This window comes from Labeo rohita, chromosome 22 (assembly GCF_022985175.1).
Source record: "Labeo rohita strain BAU-BD-2019 chromosome 22, IGBB_LRoh.1.0, whole genome shotgun sequence".
In the NCBI taxonomy this organism is placed as follows: Eukaryota; Metazoa; Chordata; class Actinopteri; order Cypriniformes; family Cyprinidae; genus Labeo; species Labeo rohita.
In genome coordinates, this window is record NC_066890.1 from 21,672,124 (window position 1) to 21,693,855 (window position 21,732).

Sequence of the window (21,732 nt, forward strand, 5' to 3'; positions counted from 1 at the left end):
AATTTTGGACATTATACACTTTGCCAGACACTAAGAAGCTGCTTGATATTGTGTAATTTCTGGAAATCTCGGCAATGTTGAATAATAAATAATAATAATAATAATAATAATAATAATAATTTAAGTATATGTTTTATTCTACACAACAACTGTGCATCCTGGTCTCTCAAATAGACCTCAAACAAACCAATAAAGAGCTTTAAGGTACTCAACATTTTATTTAAATGATTTAATAACCATGTATGTATATCCGTTGTATCAATCCTTTAAATGTAAATCTCTCTGATTCTCAATCATTAATTGTTCCCACTCCACGCCAATGAGGGCGATATTGCATTATGTCCAGACGAACACACAAGTAGAAGAAGAACTACTTTTGCTCACGTTTCTGCTGTGTGTATGTAAAGTTGCTTTCTCGTTCATGCTGAAATAAGGTAGGTATTTTAAAGTATGGATGTTCACAAATATGATATGCTTATATATAAGTGCGCGTCTTCTTATCTGTTATACCGATTATGACTGTGAATGATCTTGTATGGTGTCTCGTAGAAATCATACTGTTACTGTACCTATAGGAAGCGTCAGCAAAAGCCGTGGAAGTTGGTCTGAGTGACTAATAGTTGGAGTTTAAAAATACATTGTATTAGAATCGAAAAATCTAATAAATGTAAGTTGTAATCTCCTAATGATTATATAATGCTACGCGTGGGTGAATATAGTAGCCTATATAGCCAGCTGGTTTACAGTTCAATACAAGGTCGTGAACAAACAAAAACTACAGCGAAGTTTGACATTTTTAAAAGCTTTTGTAATTAACTAAAATATGGTAAACAGTAGGCTACTTCGTTTGCGGAAATTGAGGTTTTACTGCTTTACTTGGTAAAGTTTAGATTAAGTCAATATATTAGTTTTTTTTTTTTTTATGAATTAGTATCGCTTATTTACGGAAGCGTATAAGGTTGGTCTACATTACTTGCATTCGCTTTGTCATTATATGCTATTCAGATGTATTTGGTCAAAATAATAACAAATATTGTACAGTATCATGGTAGAAGTAGTTTGCAATATAATTTGTGGCAATTTTTGGTTAAAATTGACAAGTTCATTTACATTCCATAATGTCTTTTTTGTAGAACACAAAGGAGATGTTTTAATGATAGCAACAAGTAACCATTCACTTTCACTGTGGAAAAGTGCATTTAAAGTTAATGTTGACTGAGCCTGTTAACCTCCAGCATTCTGCCGTTTGTGTTTCTCGGAAGAAAGCGTTTTTGAACAACACGAGGGAGAGTAAACTGTGACGTAATTTTCAACTTTTATAACGTACGCGTATACTTATATCATATACGCTTGTTACACCATAACGCGAGTGTCCCGTTTACCTCATGCGACCTTCTACACCGAAGAAGTGAGGTAAATTTCGAGTTTACTTTTACCTCAGGTTGTCGACTGTGGTGGGTTGCCATGGCATCACGAGCAGGACCGCGCGCTACAGGAACAGACGGCAGCGACTTTCAGCACCGTGAGCGTGTGGCGTCACACTATCAGATGAGGTACGTATGTGTTGTGAATTCAAAGTCAATGATTAAAAAAATATATATATGATTCGTAATATTTGAGTCTTGTATACACAGTGTCCAGTAAACAACAACACTTATGTCGGTAACGAAATATTAAATAATATACAATAAATAAATAATACACAATTAACGAATATAAAGAAAACCCCGATTCTATTATTTACTGATAATTGTTCTTTGTACTGTATTTCTAAGTAAATTGCCAGTATTTCATTTTAGAAAGTGCTTGGGACTTGGCCTAATGCACTTGTAGTTCAAACCCAAGTAGTAAAATGTTTTAAAATATCACATAACTGTGGTATTATGATAAATTAAAGTAATGAGTAAAGTATGATCATTAACATCTTCTCCGATATACATTAAAGGATTAGTTTACTTCCAGAATAAACAGTTCCTGATAATTTACTCATCCCCATGTCATCCAAGATGTTCATGTCTTTCCACCTCCTTCCTTCTCGAAAAGAAATGGTTTTTTTAGGAAAACATTCCAGGATTTTTCTCCATATAGTGGAATTAAATGGTGCCCAACGGGTAGAAGGTTAAAAATGCAGTTTCAATGCAGCTTCAAAAGGCTCTACATCAGAGGTCTCAAAATCAATTCCTGGAATGCCGCAGCTCTGCAGAGTTTAGGGGTCTTATCTAGCGAAACAACTGGTCATTTTCTTAAAATAAATAAATAAATAAAATTTATATATATTTTTTAACCACAATTGCTCTTCTGGTTTTAGCTCTGCATTATATAATCACGTAAGAAAACCCTTCGATTGTGTACTTCGGTTCAAAAATGTAAGGTAGGGCAAAAAAATCCCTCATTTTCTCCTCCAACTTTAAAATCGTCCAACATAGTTATTTTACCTTTTTTTTAAAGGGTGTTAGACATTTCCTTTTTTTAACTACTTCCGTCTACGTGACACACGCATGATTACGTAATGCATGTGGTCGAGCTAGTGCAAGATGAGCATTCGGGGTTAAAAAGTGGAAAATTAATTTTTTTTTTTTGGAAAATTACCAATCGTTTTGCTAGATAAGAAGATTGTGTAGAGCTGTTTGAAGCTGCACTTAAACTCCAAGTTGGACCTTCATCGTGTTGACCCCCATTGAAGTCCACGATATGGAGAAAAATCCTGGAATGTTTTCCTTAATTCCCTAATTGGGGAAAAGAAAGAAAGACTTTAACTTGGGTGACATGGGGGTGAGTAAATTATTGAGAAACTTTTATTTAAACTTTTAAGTTAACTAATCCTTTATGACATGATGGGGGTATATATGGGGAACAACCCCCTAAAAATATTTAAAAAATCACAGTAACTCTGATCCTGTTGCATTGACTCTTCTCAATCTCCTCAGTGTGGCCTTGAAGTCCGAAATCAAGAAGCTGAACATCGCTCATCTAGTGGTCTGGTTGCTTGTAGCAGCACAGGTGGTGGTCAGCCAGCTGAACTTGGTGTCCCATAAAGTGGTGGCCTCTCCTTACCAATGGGAATACACGTATCTTCTGAGCATCATACCTACTGTCTTCAGCTTCATGGCTTTACCAAAAAACAACATCAGTTACCTGGTCATCTCAATGATCAGCGCCGGGCTTTTCTGTGTCGCTCCTATTCTTTATGGAGGGATGGAGATGTTTCCTGTGGCTCAGCAGCTTTATCGGCATGGCAAAGCTTATAGGTTCATCTTTGGCTTCTCTGCTGTCTCTGTAATGTACTTAGTTTTGATTATTTCACTTCAAGTACATGGCTGGCAGATCTACTATAGCAAAAAGCTGCTGGATGCCTGGTTCACCAACACACAAGATAAAAAGAAGAAATAAGGGACTGATGAAGAATACTAGTTGTCAGCTGTTTATTTGTCTCTTTATTTACTCTTCTGAGGGCTCTTCGATCACATATGTTTTTATGATTACATGACTAAGTAATTTGAGCCTAAGAGGAGATCAGATGCTTTAAACCAGGATGTTCAGTGTCAAGCTTCTCATCCATTGGCTCTCAGCCCAGGGCAAGACGTCACTAATATCCGTTTCTGCTTAGGTTTGAACTGCTGGCTTTGTAATCTCTGTTTCCATCACAATTCCACATGTTGTTTAACATACATCAAGTCTTATTCATAAGGGATGTGTTGGAAATGTAACCTCAATGATGAGGAACCAGGCGTTGTGTGAAGAACCACATCAAAAGTCCATTTACTAAAATAGTGTACGTCAAACATTCTGCTCTTTTCCACTAATCGGCTTACAATAAAATTAACCGAAAATATGAATATGAGTTATTTTTTGTCACTTTTGAATAAATAGACTGAACTCAATAAGTGCTTTGTTGGAGGCTGTAATAATATCTAACAAATCTAAACAACAGAAATATTGTTTAAGTAACATTGTAGTTTGTGAGTTACTAGATTGCTGTTAAAGTTCCACAGTTCTTTATAGATGTATCTGACAACTTTGTATCTGCTCTGGATATAAAGATGTAAAACAGTTTTCTTTAAGCTTGTAATAATGTCCTTCCTTTTGTCTTCCTCTGAATGAAACAACCCAAGGCTGCTGTTTTATAGAAATGCTCAGCAGATAATTAACTAAGGTTGGCGAGTTGTTTAAAGCTACAGTTCACCCAAAAATGAAGATTGTGTTTTCATTTAGTCACCCTCAAGTTCTTCCAAACATGTATGAGTTTCTTGAACACAAAATAATATATTCTGAAGAGTGTTGGTAACCAAACAGTTCACAGTAGCCACTGACTCCCAAACTATGGGGAGAAAAATAGTAGGAAGTCAATGGCTTCCAGCAACTGTTTGGTTAACAAAATCAAAATATCTATTGTGTACAATAGAAGAAAGAAATTCATACATGTTTGGAACAACATGAGGGTGAGTGAACACTTTCAGGTAAACTATCCCTTTATAAGGGCTGACTTCAGGTTTGACCATGTGTGTTTGCTTTTTTTTATAAGAAGCCATAATTTGTACCTGTATAGAAGTTGCCAGTTATATAAAAGAAGCAGACATAATTTGAGACAATTCTTCTTAACAATGTACCCTTTCCAAGAAAATAAATACTAAGAAACTAATAAAAAAGTGAGTTTAAGATATTACATACAGTAGTTTTAACATTTTTAGGTTTCATAAGAACGAGTGTCCAGTACATGAATAACAAACAAGGCGGGAGAGTTGTTGTGGAGGTTTCTAGGTAAGTGCATATCCTCCATTACTCTCATGGACGCAAGGGTTCCTTAGCTTTATTAGCTTACACAGATTAACGTGTTTAACCTTTGCACCTCGTTCAGCTTTATTCCGTTCCTATGGAAGTTCTTGGGCAACACGTTTTTGTTGTCATTCCAAATACTGTCACTAATAACCACGCAGTTTTCAACGTTAAACCATCAATTTGATGTTGGTAGCATCTGGGTTCAATGATGAGCAGTATTCTCTATACGAATTACGATACAATCTATAATATCTACAGGTTAAAACGATTATTACAGATATAGAAATTGATGCTTCATTTGTAAACTGTAAAGTATTTCAGGCTGGATGTTGAGAAAAACCCACTGACCTGCCAGCATGAAAATTCTGGTCACGCTGTCTGAATGTTCACGTGTTGTAGTAAAAGGGACCTAGACTACTGCACAGCGGCACATAGACTACTAAATATTAATATATTATAAAGACATAAGTGTTTCTTAATCATTACAGTTTTCTGCTTTTGGGGGTTTCGGCTTTTGCCCATTAGTTTGCGTTATGAGTTTAGAGATGCGCCATTAATTTGCCTTTTGTTCAGTGGCGTATCTGAAATGCGTGAACAACAGCAATTTGCATCTAATACACGGCTCGCTTTGAATAACAAAATGAAGTTGAGAAAAAAATAATTCATCTTTAAACGTGTGACACATGCCAATCTTTTACACAGTACTGTGTTTTATTTGGATTTGAAAAAAGTTTGTTTGGCAATGGCACATCGGTAGAGTGCAAGCACGCATAGTCCTGCTGCTTTGAATCTCTCTAGAATATTCTACAAAGATTTGTAATAAGATATTAGGTTGTGTATACAGATGTCACATTATTCACATGATTGAAAATACAAAGTAAACAGCAGCATTTTTCTTTTCGAAAAATAAAATCATTTACTCACTCTCACAACATCCCAGATGTACAGACTGATTTAGAATGAGGGTGTTTTTATTTAAGAAAGTCATTTATATCTGGGATGGCGTGAGTTTGAGTAAATGATGAGGGAATATTAATTGTGGGGTGGACTATCAATTTAAAATAGTCTGTTTTTTTCATAATTACGACTACACTTGTATTCAAACTAGTTGCTAAAGTCTAGACAGGCCTAGCCTATGTGTACTTATTAGGTCTGTCAGGTAGTAAATTGATACGACCTGCCTGACCCAACGTGTTTCTTGTCATTTTTGGTTTTTGCAAAACATTGCGAATTACCGTGTCCATAGCTCTTTTTCCCCCTTCAAAATGCAAATATATCATGTCAAACACAACATCTGAGATCCTCCTACATAAGTCATAACCAGACATTTTCAAGAACCAGATCTGGATCATTAATGGGATGATGATGGATCGCTCCATGCTGCTGCTGCTGCTGCTCATATTTCTTTCAGGTAAGGGATTATTGTAACATTACAAATTACCTTTCAGAAAAGCAGATGTAGGCCAGGTATATTTATATTATTATATTTTCCTCAAATATATACATTTATAAAGATCCAGGGACCCCCTATCCAGACTTTCAGCAATCTCTAACAATACAACAGAAATTTCTATTTTTCTTTATTTTAAATAGGTTTCATTACAAAAAAAAAAAAAAAAAAAAAAAAAAAAAAATACATATAAAACATTGGTTACACTTTATTTTACTACGTCCTTGTTACAGCGTAATCATACATTTCAGTACTAAGTAATATTAATTAACTACTTGCACTTACTATATGGTTAGGGTAAGGACGAGGGTTTGGTTTAGGGTTAGTTGCATATAATTATGCATTATTTATTGCTATTACTATATTAAGTACATGTAATAAGTACATGTAACATGCAGAACAAGGACACCGTAAAATAAAGTTACCAAAACATGTTTGTGCACCTTGTTGTTTTGACTAAAATACCTTATTTTTTCATCATGATTTCAGTTTATATTGATATATAACATACAGTAAATATCTGACTTTATCTTTAAATATGAATATAATTATATACAATTATTACTGTATAAAATATTACTACATTATATCTCACTACATGTTGCAATTTTTTATTTTATTGGTTGCCAGATAGTTTAGATTCTCCAGTTTAAAATTATTTGCATGTGTCACGGGGATTTAAAGAATTATGTGCTGGAGTTTCACTTGCAAATGATGCCTAAGTGCAGAGCTGTCATCCAGTGGTCACTTATTGGGCCAGGGAATAGGCAGCCCACCCATAAAAATACTGTCTTGGCCTCAACAAACTCCCCCCCAAAACAAAACTCCCACTGAACATCTCTTAAAAAAAGAATATTTTACAACAGGGAATCTTAACTCTGGCCCTTGAGGTCCACTGTTCTGCAGGGTTTAGCAGCAACCTTGATCTGGTGCGTTTGATTAGGGTTGGAGCTAAACTCTGCAGGAAAGTGGACCTTGAAGAGTTGAGAACCCTATTTTAGAATCTACACTCTACCAACTTTGTTGGTATCTTTGGTTCCTTGAAGAACCTTCAACACTCATGGAATCTTTCCACTGCACAAAAGGTTCTTTAAAGTGGTAGAAGGTTCTTTAGATTATTAAAATGTTCTGCACACTAAGAAAATTTGTTCTTTTAAGAATTATTTACTTGAAGGAACAAAAAATGGTTCAAAAAATCCCTTTTGGAACTTTTAATGTGAGTGTTCCTCATAGTGTAATAAAGTTCTTTAGATGTTCTTCACATGGAGTATTTAAGATGTCAAAAAAATATATATATATATATTATGTTATTTTAAGAAACCCCCCTTTTGGAACCTTTATTTATTTTTTAGTGTAAAGAACCTTTTTTCAAGTATAAAAGACTGTTTATGAAATGGAAAGATTTCATGGATATTAAAGATTCTTTATGGAACCATTAATGCCAATGAAAAACCTTTCATTTTAAGAGTGTAGCTGTCAATAGTACAGCACTCTTGTTTTTTTTTTTTTTTAATGTGGATTAAAAACATTATATAATCATGTTGTACCAGAAACATAGCACTGATCTATGTGGAATTGTTTCCTTCTCTTTGACCAGCATTTATAAATGAGGGGCTACTACAATTAACACCTGGCCATTATAACATCATTACCAATTCTCCTACCACTACCACCCCTATTATCACTACTACCAATTCCCCTACCACTACCACCCCTATAACCACCACTACCAGTACCCCTACCACTACCAATTCCCCTACGACTACCACCCCTATTACCACCACTACCAATTCCCCTACCACTACCACACCTATTACCACCACTACCACCCCTATTACCACTACTACCAGTTCCCCTACCACTACCACCCCTATTACCACTACTACCAATTCCGCTACCACTACCACCCCTACTACCACTACATTAAGTGATTCAACCACCTGGTCACCCACAACTACCACTTCAACCACTTCCTCAACATCAGCTACCAGTCCTAACCCGCTTTTAACCACTTCTCAACCTACAGGTAAGCATTGCAGAAGAGTTCTCTTAAATTCTGGCTTGTAATATAAGTAAAACCATTTTAAGATTTGGTCCAGGATGACTTGCTGATATGTTTCCCAAAATGATTTTGTCGTAGGTAATACCTGTCCAGAGGAAACAGTTGACGATTTGACCTTCCCACTTACTGTGATCGGTCAGATTAGTTATTCAATACAGCTTTGCCCTCCAGGAACACCCAGTGGTATGTAGTTTTACAAAATAAACAGTCATAAATACAGTAACAGCCACCAGATCTCAGATCCTTTATCTTGACAAACTACAAAAAAAGAAAGAAATTTAGCAGTATTGTACAGTAACTTAAGTTTGTGTTTGAAGTACATATCAAAATATGTCAAACTGCAACTTTTTGAGTTTGGGGATGTAATTTTTTTTTGTTTAAAATTAAGCTAACAAGCTTCTGTGTCTTTTGTAGCTGGTAATCCTATGGCCTTAGCAGAGTGTTTGAGTTCAACACATTTCCATGGATTTGGTGGACTTCAATTTCTGGACTGTGGCTTGAACCTGGAGGCGTTCGAAAGCAAAGTCAACGTCTGTATTTACATCTTTGAAATTTAATACACTAGTTGACCATTTTTAACAAATTTGCAGTCATTATTTATTCTAAATTACAAAAGTTGACGCAAAATGTACGGCGGGAGCCGCAAATTTCTCGCCCCCCCTGAGCCCAATGAGTTTTAACAGACCTTCTAAAGCATGCAGTGAGTTTGTTGGGGGATAATTGAGAATGAATGGGGAAAATCACATGAGAGGAGGCAATGCCTCCATTGCCATGTTATTGGATATTACTGGTTATGATTGGCTGTGATTGGTTCATGTGATAAATCACACTTTTTGTGTGCACATTCCACATTTGCAAATCAGTCTGAATGAATATATTGGTGTTAATCGAAGACTAATTAAAAAAAAGTAAGTAAATAACTCACATATTTAGATATAACCACTTTGTTACATCAAAATAAGACATAAAATGATCTGAAAACATGATCTATGGGAGTTTTTAGTGAGTAAACAGCTTGGTGAAATTTAAAGTAAATCTCCAAATGTCTGTGACCAATAATTATATTGAATTAACTACATTTTGAGTGCATTTTAAGGTACTTTTGATTAGACAACAGACTGGCACAATAGTTTTGGCTTTGACTGTTTCGTTTAGGGGACTCTAGAAGAGAATATATATGTTGCCTCCAGTGTCCAGATGCTCACATCCAAACCTGAGCAGCTGACATCCCAGAACATCACCTCAGCTGCTACGATTATCAACAACCTGTTGTCCGCCACCATGTTAAATGAGGTAAGAATGTACAAATTAAATGAAAAATAAAAATAAAAATATAAAATAAAATGTTTGTCTGACAGTGTAACTAGATCAAAATTGAATAGATCTTTATTACAGTCAGTTGCAGAGTCAGTGGTGGCCACCATCAGTCAGCTCATGTACACTGATGAAGACCAATACTCTGAGGACACTTACGATGCGCTTGAGAGGTGTTTACACTGCACACATACATGTCCCACACAAACACAACTCATATGAATCTTATAATAACAAAACCACACTTTTCTGTGTAAAGCAATCCATTTAATCAAACATAAATAAACACACTTAAGTATTAAAAAGAAACTTTTTAATTCTAGTGGCTAATTTAATTAAATAATTTAAATTATTAAAGCTTTGAAAACAAAGGTACCATTTTTGTGAAAAAAGTTTTTATTTAAACAAAATTAAATAAAGGAGCTTTTATTATTATTATACTAAGCTGGCTTGAAAAAGCCTTACTGATCTGCTATTTACGCTCTTTCCTCTTCTTCTGAGCCAGGTTTAAAGGTACAACCACCAAATTTGGGTCAGTCCTTCAGACTACTCTGAAGTTAGTTGCTATGTCTTTTCTAACTGATCTGGCTTACGGTTATCATAAACCAGACAAATTTACCAAAACTCCCATAGATTTTCATAAAGGAGGTGAAAACTTTTGACACTTATGGTGTATTTAAGCTGTTTATTGATATAACAAAACTTAACAACTCCCTACTTAAAAAAAAGGTTGAAACAGCTATGCTGGTTGGCTGCCTTGGCTGGTCTCCCAGGCTGGTTTTAAAGTGGTTTTGGCCACTTTTTGGCTGGTTTTAGCTTGTTAAGCTGGGAGACCTGCTTTAAGAGCAAGCAAGCTTAAACCAGTTAATTTCAGCTAAAAACGGCTGGCTTTAATGTTTTTGTTTGTTTGTTTTTTGCTACATCAGCTTATTTTAAGCTGGTTTTACTAAATGAGCTGTTTTCAGTTGTATATTTTAGTTACTAAATCAGCTTGTTTTAGCTGATTTTTTAATGTATTATTAGGTTTTTTTATTTATTTATTTATTTTACTGGATCAGCTGGTTTTAGCTGGTTGTTAACTTTTTTGCCAATTCAGCTGGTTTTAGCCAGCCTGGTCTCATAACATTTAGAGGCACAGAATGTACATTTTTATTGATGCTAAAACGTACAGTTTAGACGTTTAAAACGTACAAATCGCTACGTATTTTTAGCTAAAAAAATGTAAAATATTTACATAGCTTATATCATTAAGATCATATAGATATTCATAATGCTTTTTTTTTATAATTTTATCAACAAGCGATTTAAATTTTTAGCCTCCTTAACCTAACCCAAACCTAAACATACCCATTTTATACCAAAAAAAAAAACATTTTTTATAATTTTATCAATAAGCGATTTAGATTTTTAGACCCCTTAACTCACCCCCAACCTAAACCTACCCATTTTATAGCGAATATAAATGGATATAAAACCAAAATATGCATTGAAATGACCGTTTTAATAACAATATAGAATAAAACTATTTTTTAATAGTCGCTAATCCCACTCCTACCTCTAAACCTCAGCATAACTCTCTCTGTCCTGTAATAAAGAAAAACATGACAGTCAAAAAAGTGCAATCGCAATCATTTATTTATTGCAAAAATGTCAAGCTCAGTACCAAAAAGCAGTCCAAATGACGATGCGTTGGAGCCGCAGTTCTTTCTGGTGGAATACGGGTTTGTGTGAAGTGCAGAGCAGAATTTAAGTTTTTTATCGCTGAAAATATTATCCAGGTTATTTTCCCTATACACTCTGTGAAGGCGCATGCGCATCAATAAAACCACACCTCACCAGAAACACGGCGTAATCTATGACGAATGCAGGTGAGAGCCAATGAGCGTTTGATTTTCCTGCCGTTAAACCTGTGGTTTCTTGATGCGGCACTCAGTGTTGCCAACTTAGCGACTTTGTCGCTAGATTTAGCGACTTTTCAGACCCCCTTGACGACTTTTTTTCAAAAAAGCGCCTAGCGACAAATCTAGCGACTTTTGGACAAACCTTAGCAACTTTCCAAATGTTGCCAGTACTAGGGAAAAGGAAAGCGCGAGGTGTTGCTTTCCCGGTACAGTTACTCATCTCCCTGTGTCTGCTGTGATCAGTGAGCGCTAGCTCCGGCTGAAAGGAGCAGCATATTCCTGTGACCGCACGGCAGCTGACATAGATGTGAATGAGCTGCGCATGTGCAAACGGTGTTGCCACGGACCAATCACTTACCTGCTTCTCCTTTGCTTGAAATAAAACTCTTTAATTTGACCGTTTCTTCTTATTTTTTCTTATTTATTTATTTTGTCTTCTGATGCACTTATATTACCCACTGTTACAGAGCTTAAGTTCATTCTAGTTTCTGAACTCGTCTGAGATCGTTTACTGAGCTACATCTGATTGACTGTACCTGATTCTACTTACTCATACACAACAATAAACTTCATTAACTTCATTTTGAAGCTTATAAAAGCTTATAAATATGCACGTATTTCATTTGTAAATGTACACAGGCTTTTTGTAAATATGCACATAGTTCGTTTGTAAGTTTACAAATAGGCCAAACGCTGTGTGGGAGAATAAGGAAAGCATTCTGTGGCATAAATTATATCTATTTTCATTTTACTTGTAAATATAACTGATAGTATCACAACACATATGCTGTCTTTAACTTACCTACAGTAGTGATTTTGTCCAACGCAGTTATAAATCCGGATTCCGGAATTATTTCATTGCAGAGGATGTAACTGCTGGTTAATAAGTTCCGTTGTGTTGTCTGACAGAAAATATGTAACGCAACTGATAACAGTTTTATATTGGACACGTGAGGAAGGATTAGGGAAAACACGCAGAATGCAAATACGACGTAATTACGTCATCAATATGCAAATACACGCATGACGTCATCTAGCGACATTTGGCAACTTTTCGAGCAGACTTTAGCTACTTTCCATTGAAAATAGTTGGCAACACTGGCGGCACTATTTGAATTTGTATAATGCACTTCAGCACGGGTTTAATGCTGTTGTTGCTGGACTTACTGCTCAGGATGGAGATGAAGATCGCTGGATAAAGACTTGAATTTGGGCCTGTTTCTCGCAATCGTATGGATTCTCAAGATCTAGATTACAGCGCACAAATAAAATTGTTTCATTTTGTAAATAAGATGCGTGTTGGGTGTATTTTATGGTTTTATTGTTAGTCACAACATGTCGGAGAAGATGCCTTCTGTGTCCCATCACGTTAATATTACATACAAACGATTGCAGAAATTTTATTTATTTTAAGGGTTTAAAGTGTAGTCTTGTTTAACATTATGTAGGCCTATTCTTGGAAAAGAGCGGGCAGCAGAAATCACACAGAACAGAATGAAATGTTATAACTTCGTATTAAATAAACGATTAACAATTTAACAATGCAATTGAAAACAAGGTCATTAGTATGACAACAATAATAAAATTAATGCCGCGATTTCAATATTAATAAGGATTTATTTTTTTGGTGTCGTCAATACGTCAGTATTGTACGTTTAAATGCTGAAAATACGTAAGTGTTTGTATGTTTAGATGCTGTAAATACGTCAGTATTGTACGTTTTAGTGTCTGGAAAAACGTAAGTAAATGTACGTTATGTAGAACCACATTTTACATGAAATGCATACGAATTATCATGAGATCACATTGCAGCAGCTAGTTTTTTTTATCATCTATCTATCTATCTGTAAGTCTGTTTTTCTATCTATTGAACATTTTTAGTTAATATTTTAAATATTATTAAAAAAAATATTTATTATTAGAAAATTATTAAACTAAAACTTAAAATTACTTAAACCTTAAATCCTTAGAACTTAAAGCTGTTAAAACTTTCTGCCTAGTCTTTCCCAAGCCAAGTTACAAATTTTACTCATTTTTATTAATTACTTAGAAATTACAAAATTACTTTTAAATTACACATAAACTTCATAAACAATAGTTACCATGCTAAAATTAACTTCTTTTGGTGTAGAATGTATTTTATTTAGAAAAACAAATTACTGAGTGGATTATATAAATTTATTTGCAGGTTTTTTTTTTTTATATAGTTTTGCATAATGTATCCCTTACAACATTTATATTTAGATGTATTATTTACTCAACAAAACTTAAGGCTAAATAAATAGATAAAAATTTACACATAACTATGTGTAAAACATTTCTATATATTTTTAATACTAAAGAAAATGACTACGATTTGTTGTAGTTGTTGTTATTGTTTTTATTATTATTATTATTATTATTATTAGGATGGATACGTGTTCAACTTTTGCATGTGTATTATATCCGCAGTCTCACAAAGACTCTGGAGGATTTTGCCTTGAAGATGAGTAACATTAACTCTAGCGTACTGGTGCAACCAAACCTAGTGGTGCAAAGCATCAAGCTGTCAAATTGGACTCCACAAGTGCAGTTCTACACTGTAGCAGGTCTGTGCTGAAACCTAATAGAAATCTTCAAGTGTAGTTATTGTATCTGTGTTGATATTAGAAGACATTGCTACTCCTTAAACTAAACTAAGCTGCATTTCACTAGGACTGTCACAGAATTCTCCTGAAAGCGTCGGTCAGACGCTGGGTGCAGACACGGCTAACACGGCATCCTCTTCAGGACGTCCCACTGATCTCCTGTTAACGATCAAAATGCAGAACGATTCCCAGAAAGACTGGGGTACTGTTTATGCTTCTGTTCTCATTTTCAGGGATAAAAATGTAAAAGTCAAAGTTCTGAATCCATTTCTCCCTCTCTTTCCAACAGGGAACAAAAATCTCAGCATTGGAATGGTGCTTTATGAAAATGATCGGTTTTTCAACTCAAAAATATTTAATAGTGAACTCGATACCAAGAGAAGGGTGGTGGCGGCCAGCCTGACAGACAAAAGCTTCCTTGATAATGTGGAGTTTGCCATCTGGCCCAAGGTAAGTGATTGCAAACTCATAATGATTACATAAAATACAGCAGCTTCTAAATCTGCTGTTATTAGTCAATAAAACACCTACATACGAATAACGTCCAGTCAGTCATTACCACGAAATAAACACTGTCAAGGTATTGAGGATCAGGTATGTATATGATATATTGTGTCTTTATGTTTTCAGAATACATCCGGCTCGACATCTTACGATTTTGCATGTGTGTATTGGGACTATGCTCAAAGAGACTGGAGAACTGAGGGCTGTGTCAAAATACTTGATCCCGATGGACCGCGCTGTGAATGCAACCACACCACCAACTTTGCAGTTCTTGTGGTTAGTTTAACATACATGTTTTAAAGAAACCACTGCCTAGATAGACAGCTTAATGAAACATTATTTCTTTAGAAACTTTCTATACACAGTAAATAATGTTCCTTGTGCAAAGAACACAGGAAACATGACTCACAACTGATTTCAAGAGAATCTGCCATTGGCATGATGCTAAGCTAACTTCATTTGTTATGTTAGGTGAACTGTATATATTTATTATCAAGATTTCTTTATCTTTGTAGAGCTTTAGAGCAGACTACACTTATTCTGAGGCTTTAAACTGGATCAGCATTGTGGGGTGCAGTCTGTCTATTGTGGGTTTGGTCCTCACTGCAGTTTATCAAATTAAAACAAGGTATGTACAAAAGCACCGGACACATTTGTGACCCTGGACCACAAAACCAGTCTTAAGTAGCACAGGTATATTTGTAGCAATAGCCAAAAATACATTGTATGGGTCAAAACTATCGATTTTTCTTTTATGCCAGAAATCATTAGGATATTAAGCAAAGATCATGTTCCATAAAGATATTTTGTAAATATATCAAAATGTAATTTTTAAATTAGTAATATGCATTGCTAAGAACTACATTTGGACAACTTTAAAGGTGATTTTCTCCATATTTGATTTTCAAAAATTGTCCTATCCTAACAAACCATACATCAGTGGAAAGCTTATTATGTATTAATCTCATTTTCAAAAAAATGGACCCTTATGACTGGTTTTGTGGTCCAGGGTCACATTTAAGAATCAATCTTTAATGTAGGAGTACCATGGTAAAGTAATACTACCGCATTATACAGTACTTCGGTTTCGTTTTAATGAATGAACCGTATTCATATACTGCAAAATTTACAGGACAATGGTACTTCACTCCGTAGAATACAATGGTATTACCGCGCTATGTTTTTTTTTTTTCTTTTGTCTTATTTTCCAGTAAAAATATTAAAGCATTCTTAAAGACAGTAAATGCATTTAGAAACAAAATTGCTTGTTTACATAAACTAAGTATATTTCTCTTTCTTTCTTTTTGTATATTTTAAACATAATTCTAGCAATTTTTAGAGTTACATGTGCTTAAAAACACATTTTGCCAATAGTATAAGATAAAATTAAATACTAAAATTAATTCTAAATGTATTTTTATGGGATACACAGTATCTTGGGACTATTAGATAATTTAAACATTTATTCTCTAAAAATGCTGTTTTACAACACTGCTAAATGTAATCTTTAGCAAATCAGTGAATGTTAATTTTTCATATTTTAGTTTTTTTGAGTGTTTTATTTTTAATTTATTTGTATAGAATTTTAAAAGTGTGCTTGTTTCGGTTATTGACCATAAAAAGAAAATAATTATCGGCATAATAGTCGAAATTATTATCAGTGCAATTGTAATATTTTACTGGAAAACAAGACAAAAATATAGATAGAAAATTATTTTGCAGATAATGTGTTTCTATCATATCATGTCCAGGCAAAATTTAAAGGGATAGTTCACCCAAAATTGAAAATTACCCCATGATTTACTCAGGCCCAAACCATCCTAGGTGTATGTGACTTTCTTCTTTTAGACGAATACAATCTGAGTTATATGAAAAAATGTCCTGGCTCTTCCAAGATTAATAATGGTAGTGAATGGGTGTTGAAATTTTGAAGTCCAATAAAGTGCATCCATCCATCATAAAAAGTATTTTAAAAGAAAAATATCCATAATTACATAATTAGGTAATCTATAGCTTCCGCTAACTGTCGTATGATGTTTATGAAAAAGTTCCGTTCCAGCGGATGACGTGGATGTAGGCATAGCTTAAGCTCTGGTGAGAAGTGACAAACACGGGAGCGTAGAAGAGAGAACAAAATAAAACACTGGTTAGAAGTACAAAACGAGGTTTTATAAAGAAAAATGTCTTAGGATTTCGATAAAAGCGAAGAGAAGACTGGTTTTCCTTTGCTGTAAACAAAACTTGGTTGTTGCAAGACTAGCATATTCTCACCTGAGCTTTTGTTATGCCTACGTCCTACATCATTCACTGGAACGCCACTCTCTCATGAACATGCGTATGATAATTAGCAGAAGCTAGAGATTTATAAAGTTTATGGTTTATAAAGTTGTAAATATGGATCATTTTTCTTATACAAATGCACTAATTCACTCCAGGAGGCCTTTACTAACCCACTGAAACCATGTGGAGTACTTTTTATGATGGATGAATACACTTTATTGGACTATTGAATCTCAACACCCATTCACTGCCATTATAAGCTCAGAAGAGCCATTTTTTTTAAATATAACTCGATACACCTATGGCTTAAGGGTGAGTAAATCATGGTGCAATTTCCATTTTTTGGGTGAAATCCTTTTGATTTTTTTTTTTTTTTATAAACTCTGCAGGAAACAGAGGGGAGCCAATTCCACTATGCTCTTGGTGAACATCTGTTTGTGCATGACTACCTACTACCTGCTTTTCATTTTTGGGATCAACAACCCAGTCCAGAACTCAAAGGCCTCTGTTTCAGAGCATAACGTCATTCCTTCTTCAGATTTGCAGCAGACGGTCGATCAGGGTCCTTGTACGGCAATCACGGCCCTGCTGCAGTACTTCCTGCTGTCTACGTTTGCCTGGAACATCTTGTATGCGGCTCATGTGTTTTTCCTCATTAGAAACGCCCTCAACGGTCCGCCACGAGCTTTCCGCACCATCGCCACGACAGTCGGCTGGGGTACATTTAAACACACTGATATTAAAAGTCATGACATTTGGATTCTGTTTGCATAACTTGTAAATAAAGAATATATGGTGTTACATATTTTATATTTAATAGTAAAATTCTATAGTGTTTAGTTGCTGTACTACTAAAACAGTAATTAAATGATAATTTTAAATGCTATTTGTGATCCTGGACCACAAAAACAGTCTTAAGTAACACGGGTATATTTGTAGCAATACATCGGTCAAAATGATCAATTTTTCTTTTAAGCCAAAAATCATTAGGATATTAAGTAAAGATCATGTTTAGTGAAGATATTTTGTAAATTTCCTACTGTAAATATATCAAAACTTAATTTTTGATTAGTAATATACATTGCTAAGAACTTCCTTTGGACAACTTTAAAGATTTTCTCAATATTTAGATTTTTAATTTTTTTTTTTGCACACTCAGATTCCATATTTTCGAATCGTTGTATCTTGCCCAAATACTATTCTATCCTAACAAACCATATATCAGTGGAAAGCTTATTTATTCAGCTTTGAGATGTATGAATCTGTCTCGGTTTCAAAGAATTGACCCTTATGACTGGTTCTGTGGTCCTGGGTCACATATGTGAATTTAGGATTCACAACATTATAATATACAATATGGAAATGGATATTCTTTTAAAAATTTGCTAAAGATGAGATTTAACTGTTATTCATTTAATTTTATTATTAAAAAAAGAACTTCAGGTGAGCAAAAGCAGCCTAATCTCAAGATAATCATATAATTTACAATAATCATTTTGATCAATCATATAATATGTGTAGGTCTGCCTGCTGTTATTGTCGGCATCTCTCTGTCCACTACCTACACCTTTAGGGACCCTTTAGGTTATCGACAGGAGGAGTTGTAAGTAAAAAAAAAGCTTTTATCACTTTAAACACTTTATATTTCACCACGGAAGTAAACTATTTTCATGTGAATGTGCGAGACTTACGCTTAATGACTTCCGCTAATGAGTCCCTGGTTAAATAACTAAAAGTATAACATGTAATAAATGGTTAAACTCCTATAAACACAAACCTACAAACTAGTGTGTTTATAATTACAAAGGTGAATTAAAACAATATGATAACGTACCAGTTTGTAACATCAAGCAGCAACGGACTGTTTTTGTACTTTTAAACGGACTGTTATTGAAACCGGAAGCCTAAAATTACAAATGATGTAAATACTCCACATTAAAATCTAGTATTTTATTTGTAATATTGGGTTCAAACATAATATTTTTAATGTAGGACATTACTTACACATTCCTTAGTATTTCACGTTATCTCTTACTACTGTTGTAGCTGTTGGTTGGCGTCTCTTGACAAGACTGGAAGGTTTGATCCGAAGCGGCCGATGTTGTGGGGTTTCTTGCTCCCTCTAGCGGTCATGTTGTGTTTTAACACATCTCTGCTTGTCTACTTCTCTCAAACCATCTGCTGTGGGAATCCTAACCTGAAAAGGTACGTAACCGAACCGCAGACGAATGTTCCCGGTTTAAAATAAGCTTAAGGTTAATGTAAACTTAACTGATGCTGTTAATAACAGTCCGTTGAAAATGGCGGGAATTCTTTCATGCAACCAGTGTTTGAGGTGTAAATCTTTTTTGGAGTTTTTGATGTTTCATGGCAACATTCTGTAATATTTAACATTTCTTACATGATTTAATTGTTAGTTTTGGTTCTTTAGCTCACGAACCACTCCTATGAAGAAGAAGATTTTGAGTAGTTTCTCTCTGGCTGTGGTGCTCGGTTTGTCTTGGGTCGTTGGTTACTTTGTGCTCATCACTCATGACAAAACACTTTACATCATTCTCAGTGTGGTTTTCTGTCTCTGCAACACGACACAGGTGCGTTAATACGCTATATTTATTATTATTTTTTGACAAGCTGACACCTACATATTGAGAATATGACACCTACAGATAGATTTTTGCTAATTTAATCTAGCTGATGCTTTAAGATATTATGTATATATGTATATCTTGCACTGATTGGTGACTGATCACTACATTTTTTTTTGTCCTTCAAAGGGTGTCCAGATTTTCATTTTATTCACACTGCAGTCGTTTCTAAAGACAAGAACTCGAAACAAACTAGATTCTAAGACTGAATCAAAGGGGGGGGCCTTAAAAATGGACACAAAAAGCAGAGGACAACAGACAAGATCATTTGCATTTTTTTTAAAAAAAATGTTATTTAATTTATTAATTTAAATTTAAATGCATGTATTTTCTTTTTAATGATAGAAAACCATGTCTGATGACATTTAATTTAATATCAAAGGTCTCATATACTCATATTGTACATGTTGTTAGAAATTTGAGATATTACAATTCAGATTGTGCTTTAACCTTTACTTTAGTCTTTGATTTATATTGGCCTTGCTTTAGGAGAGCTTATGGATTTCATTTTACTTTCTAGTCATAAAAATATTACCTGAAAATGTATGTGTTTTGTTTTGTTTATTTTTATTTTTTTTATTATTGCTCTCAAGGTTTAGCCAGTGTGAAAAAACACATAACTACAGTTTCTAGTAATATGTTATGTATTAACATCAACACATTTTCATGGATCGGTTCTACAAAAGGCAAACAGAAGATGTAATCTAATCTAAAATCTAACCACTGATCTATAATACAGAACATCAATAACCAAGACTGAAAATATAACACCTGTGATAATTTACTCATCCTCAAACCTGTACAAGTTTCTTTCTTCTGTTGAACACAAAAGAAGATATTTTGAAGAATGTTGGCAACCAAACAGTTGCTGGTACCCATTGACTTACATACTTACATTACATTTTTTTTCCATACTGTGGAAGTCAGTGGCTACCAGCAAGTGTTTGGTTGCCAACATTCTTCAAAATATCTTAACAGACAAAAGCAAGAATGAAGAACCCAAAACTCTAAAACAAAGAACCATTTCAGCATGAAAAGGTTCTTCAGGATGGTAAATAAGACTGTTACTGCATGTAAAGAACCATCTTTTTTTTAAGAGTGTGGGAAACCAGGAACAAGGAACTCAGAAAAGGATGAAAATAATCTCGATACAAATGACCATGAACACAGACGACTCCTATAAACTGTGAATTGCAGCTGTAAACTATAAAAAGCATTAAAAAAATCAATTCTTACAGTAAGATATGCAGGGGTCGGACAACCATTTGGTTTTTACAACCATTAACATCCTTTAATACAGATTTCAGCCTTCCTAGAATGGATTCATACAACTTATCAGTTAGTCTCCAGTTCAATGTTGTCGATAAAAAACATTTACCAAATTGAACAGGGGATCAGCTCCTCACTCTTCTCTATAAAACTGTCCACAGTGGTTCGATAATATTGAGGTCAGGGAATTTTTTTTTGCAGTTTTAGCACTGGTGTCTGTGATTAAAGTTTAATCTTTAAAGTTAATAATTAAAGTTTAATAATTAAAGTTGCAGATCTTTCATGGATGTTAGCTTTCTGAAGTTATCTGTGGTCGGTTTTTGTGGGAAAAGGGTCGTCAAGGTGAATACTGAAGTTTGTTGTCACTTTACTGTTAGAGTTCTGTGTTGTTTGGACTCAAACCTTCTTAATGTTTGATGGTCCTTATTGTTCACTTTTCAACTTTTAGTTTTTCTTTTTTGAAGATTAAGTCCTGCCTTGTTTTTTTATAATTGTAAATACTCTTGTTCCTAAAATACCAAATAATTGCACTGTTAAGGTTACAGGTGCTCCTGCTAAGTGGGCTCTCGTGATTTGTCCTTTTTGGAAGTCTGACAAGTCACATATTTCACCCATGGCTTGTACTAAACACAATATATAGACAACGGAAACATAAAATATAAGAGCAAAATTGCTTTTTCACTGTATCCTACAAAATGATACTAATCCCCAAATAATGGATCTTCACATTATTTTGTCCAGCTATGTGTGAATAACAACTAGTAATATGTAATATGCTATCACTGTGTAATGCTGTTGTCTTTTTAGTTCCTCATTAATGTAAGTTTCATTGTAAATGGATGACTGTTTCCATGACTGATGGACTTCCCACTCCAACAACGATAGAGCTCCACCTCTGCTTTAT

At 34.5% G+C, this 21,732-nt stretch overlaps 2 protein-coding genes across 2 annotated transcripts; both read left to right on the top strand.

Moving 5' to 3' along the window:
• Positions 1-326: 326 nt before the first annotated feature.
• Positions 327-3,836, top strand: jagn1b (jagunal homolog 1b). The gene is made up of 3 exons (XM_051094067.1): positions 327-434; positions 1,442-1,553; positions 2,928-3,836. Exons 2-3 carry the CDS (start codon positions 1,465-1,467, stop codon positions 3,388-3,390), a joined length of 552 nt encoding a protein of 183 aa, XP_050950024.1. The 5' UTR covers positions 327-434; positions 1,442-1,464; the 3' UTR covers positions 3,391-3,836.
• A 2,302-nt stretch (positions 3,837-6,138) lies between these two features.
• Positions 6,139-21,646, top strand: LOC127153372 (adhesion G-protein coupled receptor G7). Its single transcript, XM_051094436.1, has 17 exons — positions 6,139-6,187; positions 7,824-8,252; positions 8,367-8,471; positions 8,703-8,818; positions 9,444-9,581; positions 9,684-9,775; positions 13,955-14,091; positions 14,198-14,332; positions 14,420-14,580; positions 14,761-14,910; positions 15,150-15,262; positions 17,304-17,632; positions 18,436-18,517; positions 18,961-19,119; positions 19,346-19,505; positions 19,689-19,803; positions 21,636-21,646. Exons 1-17 carry the CDS (start codon positions 6,139-6,141, stop codon positions 21,644-21,646), a joined length of 2,481 nt encoding a protein of 826 aa, XP_050950393.1.
• Positions 21,647-21,732: the final 86 nt, after the last annotated feature.

Excerpts from the sequence above, each read along its gene's own strand:
- jagn1b (XM_051094067.1), top strand. The coding sequence starts at position 1,465 with ATGGCATCACGAGCAGGACCGCGCGCTACAGGAACAGACGGCAGCGAC. Across the intron at positions 1,554-2,927 it reads GCGTCACACTATCAGATGAG|TGTGGCCTTGAAGTCCGAAA; the intron begins GTACGTATGTGT and ends CAATCTCCTCAG.
- LOC127153372 (XM_051094436.1), top strand. The coding sequence starts at position 6,139 with ATGATGGATCGCTCCATGCTGCTGCTGCTGCTGCTCATATTTCTTTCA. Across the intron at positions 14,333-14,419 it reads CGATTCCCAGAAAGACTGGG|GGAACAAAAATCTCAGCATT; the intron begins GTACTGTTTATG and ends TCTTTCCAACAG. Across the intron at positions 14,581-14,760 it reads AGTTTGCCATCTGGCCCAAG|AATACATCCGGCTCGACATC; the intron begins GTAAGTGATTGC and ends TTATGTTTTCAG.